This window comes from Rhinatrema bivittatum, chromosome 13, assembly GCF_901001135.1.
Source record: "Rhinatrema bivittatum chromosome 13, aRhiBiv1.1, whole genome shotgun sequence".
Taxonomy (NCBI): Eukaryota; Metazoa; Chordata; class Amphibia; order Gymnophiona; family Rhinatrematidae; genus Rhinatrema; species Rhinatrema bivittatum.
The window spans coordinates 17,094,158-17,109,147 of NC_042627.1; the positions used below are offsets into that span (position 1 = coordinate 17,094,158).

General features: G+C 46.2%; 1 protein-coding gene and 1 long non-coding RNA gene across 9 annotated transcripts in view; one reads left to right on the top strand and one right to left on the bottom strand.

The window, feature by feature from the left end:
- Window positions 1-14,990, top strand: part of LOC115074936 — a 77,809-nt gene that overhangs the window by 5,863 nt on the left and 56,956 nt on the right. For 2 of the 8 annotated variants that reach the window (XR_003852375.1, XR_003852378.1), the window contains exon 4: window positions 7,210-7,344. The exons of the other annotated variants lie outside the window; for them this stretch is intronic. This is a non-coding gene — a long non-coding RNA (uncharacterized LOC115074936). The remainder of the gene's footprint in view (window positions 1-7,209; window positions 7,345-14,990) is intronic. 8 annotated transcript variants of the gene reach the window in all.
- On the bottom strand, window positions 9-1,982 carry LOC115074934 (growth arrest-specific protein 1-like). The gene has a single exon (XM_029574934.1). It carries the CDS (start codon window positions 1,480-1,482, stop codon window positions 667-669), a length of 816 nt encoding a protein of 271 aa, XP_029430794.1. The 5' UTR covers window positions 1,483-1,982; the 3' UTR covers window positions 9-666.

A 14,990-nucleotide genomic window follows, 5' to 3' on the forward strand; every position in this document is an offset into this window, starting at 1 on the left:
TCCATCAATCCTGGAGCCAATATCAACTAGATTTATTAAAAAAAAAAATCTGTAGAAAACCTGTAATCTGTACATATAAACACATGTACATAAAGCCATGGTGAGATCCGAAGTATAAAAGCTCTGTAGCCTTTAACTAATTCTGATCCCACTTACACAAACAAGCAAATTTATCGGTAAGTTTTCAAGTGTGGCTCAATTGCATTAGATACAATTAGGTTACCAGGCACCGAAGAGGTTGCAATGGACAGAGGTCTACCAGAAGCGACTTCTTCTACAGAGGATGTTGTACCATGTCTGCTGTTGTCTTTTGGGACTAGTAGCAAGCAAGCTCAGGTTTCTCTCTCATGGCCTGCCAAAGCCCATTAAATTACTTTCCACCAGCAAGAATTAGAATCACTTAGTATTCCCTGCAGGGAGCAGAAATATAGTAGCTTGTTATCACTGGTGATTCCAAGAACCAAAAGACTCATCTCCCAATTTTTAATCCAGCAATTCGATTGCTATGTCTTAGAACATTATTTCCAGGGAAAAAAGTTTCATCTCGTGCGATCTAAAATGTCATGTGAGGTACTAAAGTCTCCATAGCCCACTTTTGAAAGCACATTTACAGCAGTAAGGTCATCAACATTTACAGATATGCTGCTGGAACTCCAGCGTGTGTCTTTAAAACCCAGCTAAACCGCAGAGCAACAAGAAGAGATGCAGCAGCGGGGCCAAGCAGAAGCGCAGGGGCGGGGCCTCGGAGCGCACCTGCGCACTGTCTCCGCCCGCCCCCTCGGGGTCGGGGGTCTCCTCCGGCCCCGTCTCCTCTTCCTCCTCCTCCTGGTAGTCCTCGTCCTCCGCGCCCTCGCTGCCCGGGAAGCAGAGGCGGCCCATGTTGCCCTTCAGCACCTCGCAGAAGGGCCGCTCCACGCCGTCGCAGACGCAGCGCTCCAGGCGGGGGCCGGGGGGCGTGGCCAGCAGCAGGCGGATGGTGGCGCGACACGCGGCCGTGCAGCGCCGCCCGTTGAAGAGCTGCCCGCAGCGGCTCAGGTAGGCGGCCAGGGTGGCGCCGCAGGCCGGCTCCTGCTCGCAGCGCCGCCGCGCGTCCATGCAGCCCAGGCCGGGGGCGGCGGGGCGCGGCAGGCAGGGCTCGATGGCCGCCTTGAGGCGCCGGCAGCGCGCGTCCGCCCCGCACGCGCAGCTCTCCAGGGCGGCGCCCTCGCGCGTCTCGTTCAGGCGCACGAGCGCCCCGATGCAGTGGCTGGGGCAGGCCGCCGGGGGGAGCCCGCCGGGCTCCAGCACCGGCTCGCAGGCGGCCTGGTACTGGCCGTAGGCCGAGGCGCAGGCCGGCTCCTCTTGGCAGCGGAGCAGCGTCTCCCAGCAGGGCCCGGCCCAGCCCACCCCGGCGCAGCAGTAGAGGAAGAGGAGGGAGAACAGCCGGCCCGGGGCCCCGGCTCCGCACCCCCAGTTCCCTTCGCACCTCCTGCGCCTCCTCATTGCTCCTTGACCTCAGCCCCCATGCGCCCCGGACCGGCTCCCGGGAGCTGCAGAGCCGATGCTGCCCGGGGCGGGGAGCGGGGCACCTAAAGGAGTGCGGGGCAAAGCCACGACCCGTCCCCGGTCTGCTTAGCTTCCAGCAGCCCCGGCTCGGGCTCCCGCCCGGACCGTTCTCTCAGTTCTGGGCTCCGGTGTGTGGCTGGGTCCGGAGTCCTGTCCTTGTAATCCAGAAACGCTCTGTCCGGGGTGGGGGGAGATCAATCGAGCGCGGTCTCGGTCCGGTTCCAATGTCCAGCGTCCAGGTTCGCCCCCCTTTAATCCTGCTACAGGTGGACCCTGGAGGTTGGGGTGGGGGCTTAGTGGCTCGCAGCCTCCGGAGTCCCTGGGCAAGCAGCAGTCGTCCTCCCCGGTGCGGCGTTGGGTCAGGACTGGCGCCCCCTCCCCTCTGCACTCTCCACGCTTCATTGCCCAACCCAGCCCCTGGCAGAAAAGGGGGTTTGTCTTTCGGCGTCCCGGGGAAAGGGAGGGGGGGGGGGGTTATTCCCACACTCGCTGCCTTCAAAATGATCCCTGCTGCTATTGTTCTCCTTTCCTCTCACCTCCCCTCTGCACTTGGAACTTTTCAGATCGCAGAGGAAAAATGTGATAAATTTTATTGCCCCCCCCCTCCCTCCCTCATTTATAAGTCCGGGCAGTCTGTGTGGTCCTCTGGCGTTCCCGAGACACTGAGCAGCAACCCAGGGGGAGAGCGTGGCATCCCGATCCCCGGTCTCGGGAGTGTGTGCGGTCCTGTCCCATGCAATAAAAGAAAATAATATAACACACAGCTAACACCTAAGAAATGGGGGCGATTACAGCACTAACTGGAAATCTGGGAGGCGTTTGTCGGTGGTTTGATACTGGAGACCAGTTTTGTTGCAGGGCTAGCTTGGATTTGGAGGGGGGGGGGGCAGGGGGGCTGATTGCTATTCTGGCTCTCCCTGAAAGGAGAGAATAGCATTTTCTAGCTCGGTTCACCTCTTTTATGTTAGATGGGCCATGCAGTGGGCTAGAACTTTTATGCCACAGAAGATTGTTCACGCCTTGCAGGCTGTCAATGGGGGCCTTTTTCACACTGAATCTATTTTACTGCCACCTCCTTCACAAAGCGCTCTTGAGAACCTACAAAGGAGAACAGTTCACTCCATTTCCCCCTGCTACTGAAATGGAAACTAACTTGAGTTGCCCCCCCTCCCCTAGTCAAGAAGGAGGGGCTGGAAAGATCCCCGGGATCTCTTGACAGCTAGACAATGTGGGCTTCTAAATCCTAAAATGGGGGGGGGTCTGTAGGAGCTGGGTCAGAAACTGGGTGTGATGCCTGATACAAAAAAAACAGCAAATAAAACACTCAGGTACCAGAGTTTGCAGATTTTAATCATTTGTAAAACTTTTTCTGTTTGACCTTAAAAAGGTCAAACAGTATCAATACACTTCTTTTTCTGGCAGTTGTTTTTTTGTTTTTTTTTTTTGTTTTAACATATACTAGTTTGCGTGGAGAGGTGGGTTTATGCATTAAATGGTATCTTATTATAAGAACCACCAGCACATGACATCTGTGTGCATCCAGCTGAGCAGGCGGCATAACTTGACACTTGTAGACAGATTTCCTGCTTTTTCAGGTCTTAGCACTCAGAATTGTTTGGCGCACAGCTCTTGCTCCTGTGTTGTTGGGGGGGGGGGGGGGGTAGATGAAGTGATTGATTTAGGGGTGGGCTCGGAGGCCTCAGCGCTCTTAGAATTATTCAGTTCTTTGGCTGCATAAAGGGTTTGATGGATGAAAGCTGCAAGTCAGTCCTGACGTGGTTGTGGGATTGCGACTCGAAAAGGGCAGTTTTCTGGGTTCTCTCTAACGGCTGCAGTGTACGTCAATGCCCACGTTTGGAGAAATTTTGCATAAACATAGAAGCTAAGAGTTCTCTTGTCCCCCCTCCTGTCCCTAACACGCTATAAAGTCAGTCAAATAATTGATAGTGTTGAGTAGCACAAGAAAATATTTGTTAAACTAAACTTTTCACAGCTGTCTTCCATTTTTCTAAGGGGGGAAGGGGAGGGGCGAGTTCTTCAGTATGGGGGTTGTTTTTTGTTTTTTTTTGAGGACTCTTATAGACCTTGTAAAGTAGCCTCTATTCATTTCCCTTCCACTTTGGCCTACAAGCTTTCCTCTTGTGGGCAAACCACTTGCTGGAACTGAAGGGGGCTGCCGACAATGAAAGTGTGTGCTGAGGACTGTTAAAAATGGATAATTCTTTATCAAACTGCTCTCTCTTTTAATCCCTCAATCCACAATACATCTCCCCTTTCCCTATACCAGCCCTGTGACACTCGCGCTAGTAGCTGAACCAAAATAGACTGCGTTTTTAGTTTTTGAAAGTTGGAGCAAAATAATTAGTTTACATTGGAAGTCAAAACAAAGAAATCTAGATTCTTGAAATATTCTAAGTCAAATTGTTTTGTACTGTTTTCTTCTTAAGTGTATTATTTTAATAAGTCAGAAACCTGTAAAGTGACATGACACCGGCAAGCCATTTGGAGATGCAGCTGAGCAAGTTGTTAAATGGGCATCCTTTGTCCTCGGATTATTTTTTTACATTAATTTTAAGAGCATCTTTCTTTTCATGGTCACTCCCCTTGTGTTCTCAGACCATCTCACTGTTTTCTCTGTTCTAATCACTGAATCTGCAGTACTGCCAGGCACCTTTTCTCTGCTTAAAATAGCAGCTTATATACTGTAAAGCAGAGGATGGGTCTGGCTGCTCAGTGGACAGACCTGAGAAGAGCCTTGGCAGCCATATTTAAATTGGATTCTCAATAGTCTTGTTCTGTCGATGATAAGAAACACTGGAGTAGGTGTCTTTATTTGCTGCCATACAGAAAAAATATGTGCATATATATTAGACCAGGGGTGGCCAATTCTGGTCCTCAAGGACCGCAAACCGGTCGGGTTTTCAGCATAACCCTGATGAATATGTAGGGGAGTGATTTGCATGCAGCAGACAGTATGCATGCAGATCACTCTCATGTATATTCATTAGGGATATCCTGAAAACACGACCGGTTTGTGGCCCTCGAGGACCAGAATTGTCCACCCCTGGAGGTAGATCGTTTGACAGTGGTGAACAGTAATGGTAACAACTGAAATTTAATGCTTACGTGTTCAAGGTGACACACAGAGAGAAATAACCCATGCTTAACTACGGGAGGTTAGGTTTCACGTTAGGACTTACCACCCAGGAAAAAGAGCTAGGCATCATAGCGGACAATACATTGAAATTGGCTCAGTGTACTGCGGTGGTTAAAAAAAAGCAAACAAGGTTAGATATTAGGAAGGGCATGGTGAATAAACTGGAGACTGTCATAATGCCTCCGTATCGCTCCAGGGTGAGACCGCACCAGTCCTGGTTTCCTCATCTGAAAAAAGATATAGGTACTAGAAAAGGGCAACCAAAATGATAAAGGGGATTGAATAGCTCCCCTATGAGGAAAGGCTAAAGACATCAGGGCTGTTCAGCTTGGAGGGGGGATATGATGGTCTATAAAATCATGAGGACTAGGACAGGTAAATGTAAATCAGTAGTTACTCTTTTAGATAATACAAGGGCTAGGGGGGCATGCCATGAAGTTAGCAAGTAGCACATTTAAAACAAATCAAATTCTTTTTTACTCAACACAATTACAGTGCATTCGGAAAGTATTCAGACCTCTTCACATTTTAGTTGCAGCCTTATTCTAAAATGGATAATGTCCATTTTTCCCTTCCTTAATCTACAAACAATACCCATGTCAAAGTGAAATCAGGTTTGTAGAAATTTGTGCAAATTATTAAAAAAAATAACCTGAAATATCACATTTACATAAGTATTCAGACCCTTTGTTGTGACACTCAAAGTTGAGTTTAGGTACATCCTGTTTCCATTGATCGTCCTTGAGATGTTTCTCCAACTTGATTGGAGTCCACATGTGGTAAATTCAATTATTGGACATGATTTGGAAAGGCGCACACCTGTCAGTGCTGGTCAGAAAAAAAATCAAAGCCATGAAGTAGAAAGAATTGTCTGTAGAGCTCCAGGACAGGACTGATGATTTAAAAAAACAAAACCAAAAACCGAAAAAAAAAAAAACAAACCTGCAGGATTGAAAGTCCCAAAGACCACAGTGACCTCCAGTCTTAAATGGAAGAAGTTCGGAACCACCAGGACTCTAGAGCTGGCTGCCCGCCAAACTGAGCAAGTGGGGGAGAAGGTTCTTGGTCAGGGAGGTGACCAAGAACCTGAAAGTCACTGACAGAGTTCCGCTGTGGAGATGGGCAACCATCTCTGCAGCGCTCCACCAATCAGGCCTTTATGCTAGAGTAGCCAGATGGAAGCCTTCACTCATAAGAACATAAGAAATTGCCAGGCTGGGTCAGACCAAGGGTCCATGAAGCCCAGCTTCCTGTTTCCAACAGAGGCCAAACCAGGCCACAAGAACCTGGCGAGTACCCAAACACTAAGAAGATCACATGCTACTGATGCAATTAATAGCAGTAAAAGGCACAATAGAGCCTGCTTTTTTTTTTAATCCTGATCTATTTGCATGTCAGCTTCCTGCAACCCGCAGGGACCACTTATTTTAAGGGTGTGTATTAAAACTGTGCTAAAATCTAACTCCCAAGTTTAGTATGGGTTTTATTACATCAGCCCTTTAGATATAGTGTTCAGTGGAATGCATGACATGATGCAAGGAGTTACTGTGGTTGGACTGTTAAGCAGTAGTGATCATGCTGTAATCAAATTGACATAATTGCTGGAGGCAGGACATTTAAATAAAAGTACTGCAGTAGCATATAAGGAAGACCATTATGAAAAGAGGAAATTTAGAAAAAAAAAGTTGGAAAGGTTAAAGGTCTGTATGAAAGGAGGTCATAGTTTAAATATGCCATCTTAGAAGCCCAGACAAAATGTAATCTATGCATTAAAGGTTGAAGGAAGACCAAACAACTGTCAGCATGGTTTAATGGGGAGGTGAAAGAGGCAGTTAAAGCCAAAATCACATCATTCAAAAAAATGGAAAGCAAACACAAATGAAAATGGACAAGCATAAACACTGGCAAGTTAGACGTAAGAGAGCATTACGACAGATCAAGAGAATTTGAGAATAAGTTGCCAGAAAGGCAAAATGTATTAAGTTTTTTCAAGTGCATTTGCAGCAATGAGTCTGTTGGCTAAATGATCGAGAGGTAAAAGGATTGCGCAGGGAGTACAAGGAAATAACTGAAAAACTGAATGAATTCTTTGCCTTGGCTTTCATGGAGGAGAGTGGTGGGAATTTTACCCTCACCTGATACATTCTTGGTGATGATTCTGAAGTACTAAAATTGCTGTGATGGCGGAGGATGCAATCGGTCCTGATAATATTCTTTCTAGAATCCTAAAATAACTCCCAACATAAACTGCTAACTTGTTAACTAGTAATCTGTAACCTAGCATTTAAAACAACTACAATACCTGAAGACTTAAAGGGTGACCAATGTGATACTAATTTTTTAAAAGGGGCCCCAGGAGTAATCTGGTAAAATAGACTGGTGAGCATGAAGTCAATGCTGGGTAAAATCACTCGCCATACCAACAGAGATGACTTAATTGGGAAGAGCTGACATGAATGTAGCAAAGGGAAAGTCTGCCTTACCAATATTTTTAAATTTTTTTGAAGGTGTTAAATGTGGATACAAGTGAGCCAGTTGACTTCCAGTGTTTGGATTTTCAGAAGGCATGTGACAAAGTCCACTGTGAGATTCCTCAAGAAGTAAAAGTCATGGGATAGGAGACAGTGTGCTATTGTGGATTGGTAAGTGGTTAAAAGACAGGAACCAGAGTAGGGCTAAATGGTCATCTTTCTAAACAAAGAAAGGTCATTGGTGGAGTACCACAGGGATTGATACTAGGAGCTGTACTGTTTCATAAATGAGCTGGAAGAGAATGATGTGATCACAAAAATTTTTAAAGTTTTTAAAAACAGCAGCTGATTGTGAGGAACTGCAGAAGGAGGCTGGGCAGCTGAATGGCAGATGACATTTTAATGTGGAAAAGTGCAAAGTGATGCACATAGGGAAAAACAATCCCAACTACAGGGCTATGAAGTCACCACTCAGAAAACATAGCTTTGGAGTCCTCGTGGATGATGCATTGAAATCCTCAGTGTATGGTGGCAGTAAAAAAAAACCACAAAAAAATTAGGAATAATCTAAAAAAGAATGGAGGAATTAAATGGAAAATATCATATTGCTTCTATCGATTGATGGCAAAACTACACCTTTGAGTATTATTTACAGCACTGGTTGCCTCACATCAAAAAAGACATAGCGGAACTAGAAAGGTTGCTAAGAAGAATGCCAAAAATGACGAGAGACTATACAGGTTAGGGCTCTTGAGAAAAGAGATGGCTGAGAGAGGATATGATAGAAGTTTTTATAAAATCATGAGTGGGGTGGAACATGTAAATAGGGGGTGGTTATTTAGCCTTTCAAAATACTAAAACTGACACACCATACATGTAAAAGAAATTTGTAGAAAGTACTTTTTCACTCTGTACATGATCACGCTGTTGGAGGATGTAGTGAACGTGACTAGCACAGTGCAGTTTAAAAGAGCTTTGGGCAAGTCCATGAAACATTATTAACCAAGTAGATGGAGAGAGCCATCGCTAACCCTGGGAGTGAGTATCAGGAAATAGTTCTACTTTGGGGATCGGCCGGGTGCTTGTGACCTAAACCGGATGCTGGGCTCATGAATAGAGACTGTGCAACGTGAGGGATTTTAATGGGAATTCAGCTTCAGTTGTCATCTCTGAATTATAAATGGAAAGGACCATACTTCAGAGCTGCATCAAAACAAAATATGATGAGTGATATAAATAAATGTGTATGTTCTTTATTCCATGCATTATCCATCTGCTAAAGGTTTTTTTTTTTTCATGTTTTTTAATACAGATTGACAGAACAGTCCTTTTGATAACTGAATTTTTTAAAGTGACAGTTGAGCACTGCACAGTTAAGAGTCTGGTTTGGTTCTGGCTTAAGCTCTAGTTCTGAGTAAATTGGATAACTGCAATTCTTCATGTTGAGGTTTTCCTAAAAACGTATGTGTTTTTGCAATCTTGTGGAAAATTTGATGGTAAGAGTTTTAACAGGAGCAGCATGGGATGATGGGATCATAGCAAGGCTGGAACAGCTGCACTGGTTATCAGTCATCTAAAGATCACAATTTAAGGTGTTTTAAAGCTATAAATTCTGATGGCTGTAACTGCTTAGTTTGTTTAAATTCTCATTACACACCATCTAGAGCAAAATTGGCTTGCAATTCCATTCATGAATATAGATTGCAAGATGTAAATACTCGAACCTTCATTGCTGTGGCAATAATTACCAACTGAAGTATGGGAGAAAAGAGACTATTTGTGCTTTAGGGAAAAACTGCGAGCTGTCTTATTTGTACAAACCTTTTCTTGATATTTTATATGTATGGATCTAGGTAGCCTGTATATTTGGCTGATACTATTTCTTCATTTTATTTCATGTTTTATCTTCATTACTGGGTGTGTATGTGTGTAGTATTTTGTTTTTTGTTTTGTTTTTTTTTTGTTATCCTCATTGATCAGATGGAAATTTTGGAATATAGGAACAAACAAGTTATTGCACGTAAGCCATTCCTCCCTGCTTGACTACCTCTTATTTCTATAGTGCTATTGGACATGCAGTGCTGGGCAAATAAGAGACAATCCATGCTAGGTAGAGTTTACAATCTGTTCAAAACATAAGAGAGTTGGGGAATTTCATCTATTATGGAAAATGGCTAAGACCAACAAGGGTATGCTCAGGAGAACCAGGGGTTAAGATTTTAGAGCAACCTCAAAACAAAAGGTTAACAGTGCACTCCGGCGGAGCGCACTGTTAACCCGCGATTGGATGCGCATTTTCGACGTGCTAGCTGTACCCCTTATTCAGTGAGAGGTAATAGTGCGTCAAACACCCCCAAACCTAATAGCGCCCGCAACATGCAAATGCATGTTGATGACCCTATTAGGTATTCCCACGCGATTTAATAAGTAAAATGTGCAGCCAAGCTGCACATTTTACTTTAAGAAATTAGCACCTACCCAAAGGCGATATTAAGTCGGAGGTCCCGAAAGTGTAAAAAAAAAAAAAAAGTAAAAAAAAAAGAAGAAAAATTTGAAATAGGCTCGCGGGTTGAAAACTGGACGCTCAATTTTGCTGGCGTCTGGTTTCCGAACCCGTGGCTGTCAGCAGGCTCAAGAACCGATGCCGGCAAAATTGAGCGTCAACTGTCAATCCCGCTGACAGCCACCACTCCGAAAAGAGGCGCTAGGGATGTGCTAGTGTCCCTAGCGCCTCTTTTTACCGCTGCCCCTAATTTAAATAAATTACTGTATCGCATGCACAGGAGTGTCCTGTGCGCGCGCTCGCTCTCTCACGATTTTTACTGTATCGGCCCGTCAGTAAGTCTGTTGCAGGGGTAGAAAGAACAGAATCTGGAGTTGATGATGGAAGGGACGGGCATAGGTAAGAGTGATTTGCCAGATAAGCAAAGTTCACAAGGAGGGATGTAGGGAGAATTAAGGAAGATGAGGTAAGTACCTTCGAATTCAATTTATTTATTGTTGCTTAATGCCTTTTCATAACTGCTCTCATATTTATAATCTGCTTTGCAGGCACTTTCAAAGCAGACTACATTCAGATACTGTAGTATTTCCATATCGCCAGCAGCCTTACAATCTGTTTGTACCTGAGGCAATGACCAAGGTCACAAGGAGCAGCAGTGGGATCTGAACTCTGGTCTCCCTGCTCCATAGCCCGCTCCTCTAACCCCTAGGCTACTTCTCCACTCTTGTGGTGGATCATTTTGTTCTGGTAACCCTACTGCAATATTGGTGAATTCCAGTCCTTGAGTGCTGCAAACACTGGGTTTTCAGGCTGGCTAACGGGGCCAGTGCAAGGTTACTGGCTACCATGAGTGATTTCAAACTTTGGCACTAATTCCCACTCCCACTTGCCAACATCACTGTTAATGCTTCTGTGACTTCCACCCCCATTCCTACTATTGCCTCTGGCTGGGTAGCTGCTACTTATGAACTCTACCACATACTCTACACTTTCTTCATGAAAGAACAATTTATAGAGAGAGATTCCAAAAGTAAAGAATAAAAAAAAGTCTTGATTGTAGAAGTCTTCACACCCCTTGATGCAATTCTTAATGGAGGCCCCTTTTCTAGCATCAGCAGCGATGAATTGTTTAGGATAAGGGTCTACTACCTTTGCACAGCGAGATGTTACGTTTTTCTCAAGACAGCGCTGTTGAAAATAGGCTTTCTATCGGGCCAATACAGTAAAGCCCGCTCTCCCGGTGCGCGCATAGGCCACTCTCCTGTGTGCGCGATTCAGTATTCAAATTAGGGCCGATGGTAGAAAGAGGCGGCTGTCAGCGGGTTTGACAGCCGACGCTCAATTTTGCCGGCGTCTGTTCTCAAACCCGCTGACAGCCACAGGTTCGGAAACCGGATGCCGGCAAAATTGAGCGTCCGGTTTTCAAGCCACAGGCCGACTTCAACATTTTTTTTTTTTTAACTTTTTGTAACTTTCGGGACCTCTGACTTAATATCGCGCAGGAATACCTAATAGCACCTGCAACATGCATTTGCATGTTGCAGGTGCTATTAGGTTCAGGGGGGTTGGACGCACGTTTTCGACCTCTTAATGAATAAGGGGTAACGCTAGCGCGTCGAAAACGTGCGTCCAATCGCAGGTTAACAGTGAGCTCCGCTGGAGCGCACTGTACTGTATCGGCCTGTATGAAAGCTAAACTCTGCAGAGAAAGTGACTGATATGAATATTCTCTTTATGATGGCACTATTTAATTTATTCAGAATTTGTATTTTTTGATGCAAATGTTTGTGCTATGTTTTAATTATGGGGCGGATTTTAAAAGGGTTACGTGCATAACCCTGAAAACCCGATCCTGCATGCGCCGAGCCTATTTTGAATAGGCCCGGTGACGCACGCAAGCCCCGGGACGTGTATAAGTCCCAGGGCTTGAAAAAAATGGGTGGGGCGTGGGCGTGGCCAGAAGCCTCTCCACTGCTGCTGGGCCCGGGGATCGCGCCCTGGCCACAACTTACGCCTGCCCAGAGGCAGGCATAAATAAAAAATAAAGGTGGGGGGGGATTTAGGTAGAGCTGGGGGGCGGGTTAGATAGGGGAAGGTGCGGGGGTGGGGCAGAAGGAAAGTTTCCTCCGAGGCTGCTCCGAAATCGGAGCAGCCTCGGAGGGAATGGGGAAAGCCATCGGGGCTCCCCTAGGACTCGGTGTGCACAAGTGTGCGCCCCCTTGCACGCACCGACCCTGGATTTTATAACATGTGTGCGCATGTTATAAAATCGGGCGTAGATTTGTGCGCAGTTACGAATATCTGGCCCTAAGCATGTTGAAATTGTACATTGCCTTTTGCCTAGGCTTAGGTGATTAATACATTTTTAATAAACAAAAATATTTTTTCTTGGCAGAAGATCTCAACCTCGGTGATCCGAGGATCATCTGTGGACTACAGTTTTTTTTTTAAATTTTGCCAAAGATTTTCTATTTGCTTTAGGTCGGGGCTCTGACTGGGCCACTTGAGGGCATTCACGTTCTCCTTGCTAAGCCACTGCGTTGCGGCTTTTGCTTTTGTGCTTAGGATCCGCTGTCCTGCAGAAATGTCAACCTTCTCCCCAGCTCCAGGTCTGTGGCAGACTGGAAAAGGTTTTCCTTCAGGCTGCACCCTCCATCTTTCCCTTGATCTTAACAAGCTTTCCTGTCCCTGCTGCTGCGAAACCTGCGCACATCAGGATGCTGTCAGCACTGTGCTTTACTGTAGGGAGGCTGTCAGCAGGGCTGTGCTTGCTTTTACATCACACATTGCTTAGCATTGAGATGATAAAAGGTTTTCCACTTTGGTCTCATCAGAACCACAAAACCTTCACCCACGTGCGTGAACTGTCCCCTAAGTGCAAATGCTATGTGGCATATCCTATGGCTTCCTTCCTGCTCTTGTCTCATATCGGCCACGTTTCTGGAGTAATCTTGAAATTGTTGAGCGGTCACTGTTTTCCCCAGTCTCAGCCAGAGACCTCTGCCGTCCTTTTACAGTAATCGTAGGCCTTGCCGTGACTTTCCCTGGCAGCTTCCTTAAACCAATGGCCACCGGGGGAGGGCCAGGCTGATTGCAGCAGGGTCTCGGTGGTGCCAAACTATTTCCATTTTACAACGATAAGACCTGACGGTGCCCAACGGGATATTCAAACACATTGAATTTTCTTACGCGTGTCCTCCAATTTGTGCCTTTGAATAATGTTATCCCAGAGTTCTTTCAGCAGCAAACTGTTCAGCATGTTTTGATCTTTGCTTCACATTTATTTCATACAACAGAAACAGCTTGTTGCTGCTTCTGGGAATATTTGAATCAACTCAACTATTGTGATAGGACACAGGTGGGCTCTAGGTTGGTTTTTTTTTTTGGTTTTTTTTTTTTTTACATTAAGGCAATTTTTTTAATTGCAGCTAATTTGGTTTACTGTGACAAGGGGTGTGAAGACTTGTGCAATAAAATACTTTTTTTTTTTTTTAATTCTTAATTACTTTTGGAATATTTCTATAATTGTTTTTTTCAGGATGAAATTATAGAGTAAGGTTCGTAGATCAGTGAAACATTCCTACTTTAATGCATTTTGATGTCTATTTTTATAGACAGCAGAATGCGAAAAATGTATAAGGGTGTGAATTTTTGCAAAGCATTGTATATCTCATGAATATGCATTATGGAAATCTGAAAAACATATTACATAATACAAAACATGGGGTAAGTATTTTATAGACCAAACATAATTTATTTCATATCCAAATATATTCAACAATTCCAAAATGTATATGAATTTTTAATTGTAATCATAAGAAGGAGGTCCTGTGCAACATGTACGGGGCCCGCGGTTAACATTGAGCGACACACCTCCATCTGCCCCCTCTCCCCTTATGGCCTGGTTGAGTCGCCATGCTGGGACATCATCAGGAGGCTGACTCTCCTCTGATGTCTCTGGCGGGGTCGCCTAAGATGTGGTGGTGGTGATGGGGTGCCTATAATGCAAGGGTTGGGGCGAGATGCCCCCCTTCTTAAATCCCTGGTTCATGGCACCCGCCATCTTTCCCAGTGATCATGTTGGCTGCTCAGGAATGTCATATGAGTGGTAGGCAGCTCTTTAGTGAGCGTTCGCATCAAGTTGGAAGCTGTCGTGGAGTAAGCGAGGAGGCAGGTGCGCTAAGTGGCGATTGTTCAGTGGAGCACGGCGGCGAGCCTTTCCTTGGTGTGCCTGCTAAGACGTGAGTGGTGTGAGCTGAGCTGAGCCAGAGACCAGTTTCAGCGGGAACCATGAAGAGGAGCGGCCGACCTTGGCAGTGTTACAAACTGCCCCACAAAGGACATGAGTGCAATCCCTGCATCAGATCTTTACAAGGAAAGTGAGTCAATCGCAGGTTAGCGCCATTTCCTGGCAGCGGTGGGTCTCATAGTGACATGAGTGGCAAGTACTGGCAACAACTGCTTTGTTTCCGAGGTTGAGGCCAGACGTTCCCAGTGGGTTCGCGTGGGTGAGTAATCGCAGCAGACGTAATCCGTAGCGAAGAGACCTAATGCTCACATGAGAATCTCGGGTCCGAAGAAGAGACAGCAATGACCGATCAAAGGATGCGATTGGGATTGTCATATCGAAAGGGGCATACCAGCTACTCCCAATGTGGCAGGTGGCTCCTAGAACAGCAGCAGGAAGAGGTGTCAGTCAAAATCGCAGGGCCTGGGAAAGATCATAGATCAGGCAGAGGCTGAACACGGCAGTGGGAGGGGTGGACAATCTCCCTAGGACTGTGCAGGTAGTCATGTCTGGACCATCAGGACAGCGAGAATGGTACACCCTGTGTGGTCAATGCGATATTTCGAACAGCAATTTTGGAACTGGATGGAGATGGGGTGGGGGGGAGTGGGGCAGCCATAGACTGCGCCCCTTTACTCGTGGATTGACCATAACCAGGGGTTTTACTTGCCACAGTGGCCGGCTGGGCCACATGTGGCAGGGCCCCCTCTTTCCATGCAATCACAGGGCATTGATCCGAGCATTGGGGAGGGGGGGGATGGAGTACATTGGGCTCATTTCCTCTGTATTCTCAGATGTGACCTTCATGGTGGGGTCGGTGCCTTCTTGGCATGGCAGTACTGGATATCAGACTGACATTGGATGCGATGAAAGTGGTAAGGCCCAACGGGGCGGTCCCACGGGATCCCATGGAACAAGGGGAGGTGCAGCAGCAGTCGGTGGCCAGTGGGTTTTCGGCACCAGCGCAATCAGAGGTTGCTGCCGGGCTTTTGGTGCCGACAAACTCCCAAGCTTCCCGGATGACAG

What these genes read in the sequence shown, in the direction of transcription:
- LOC115074934 (XM_029574934.1), bottom strand. Translation starts at nt 1,482, where the DNA reads ATGAGGAGGCGCAGGAGGTGCGAAGGGAACTGGGGGTGCGGAGCCGGG.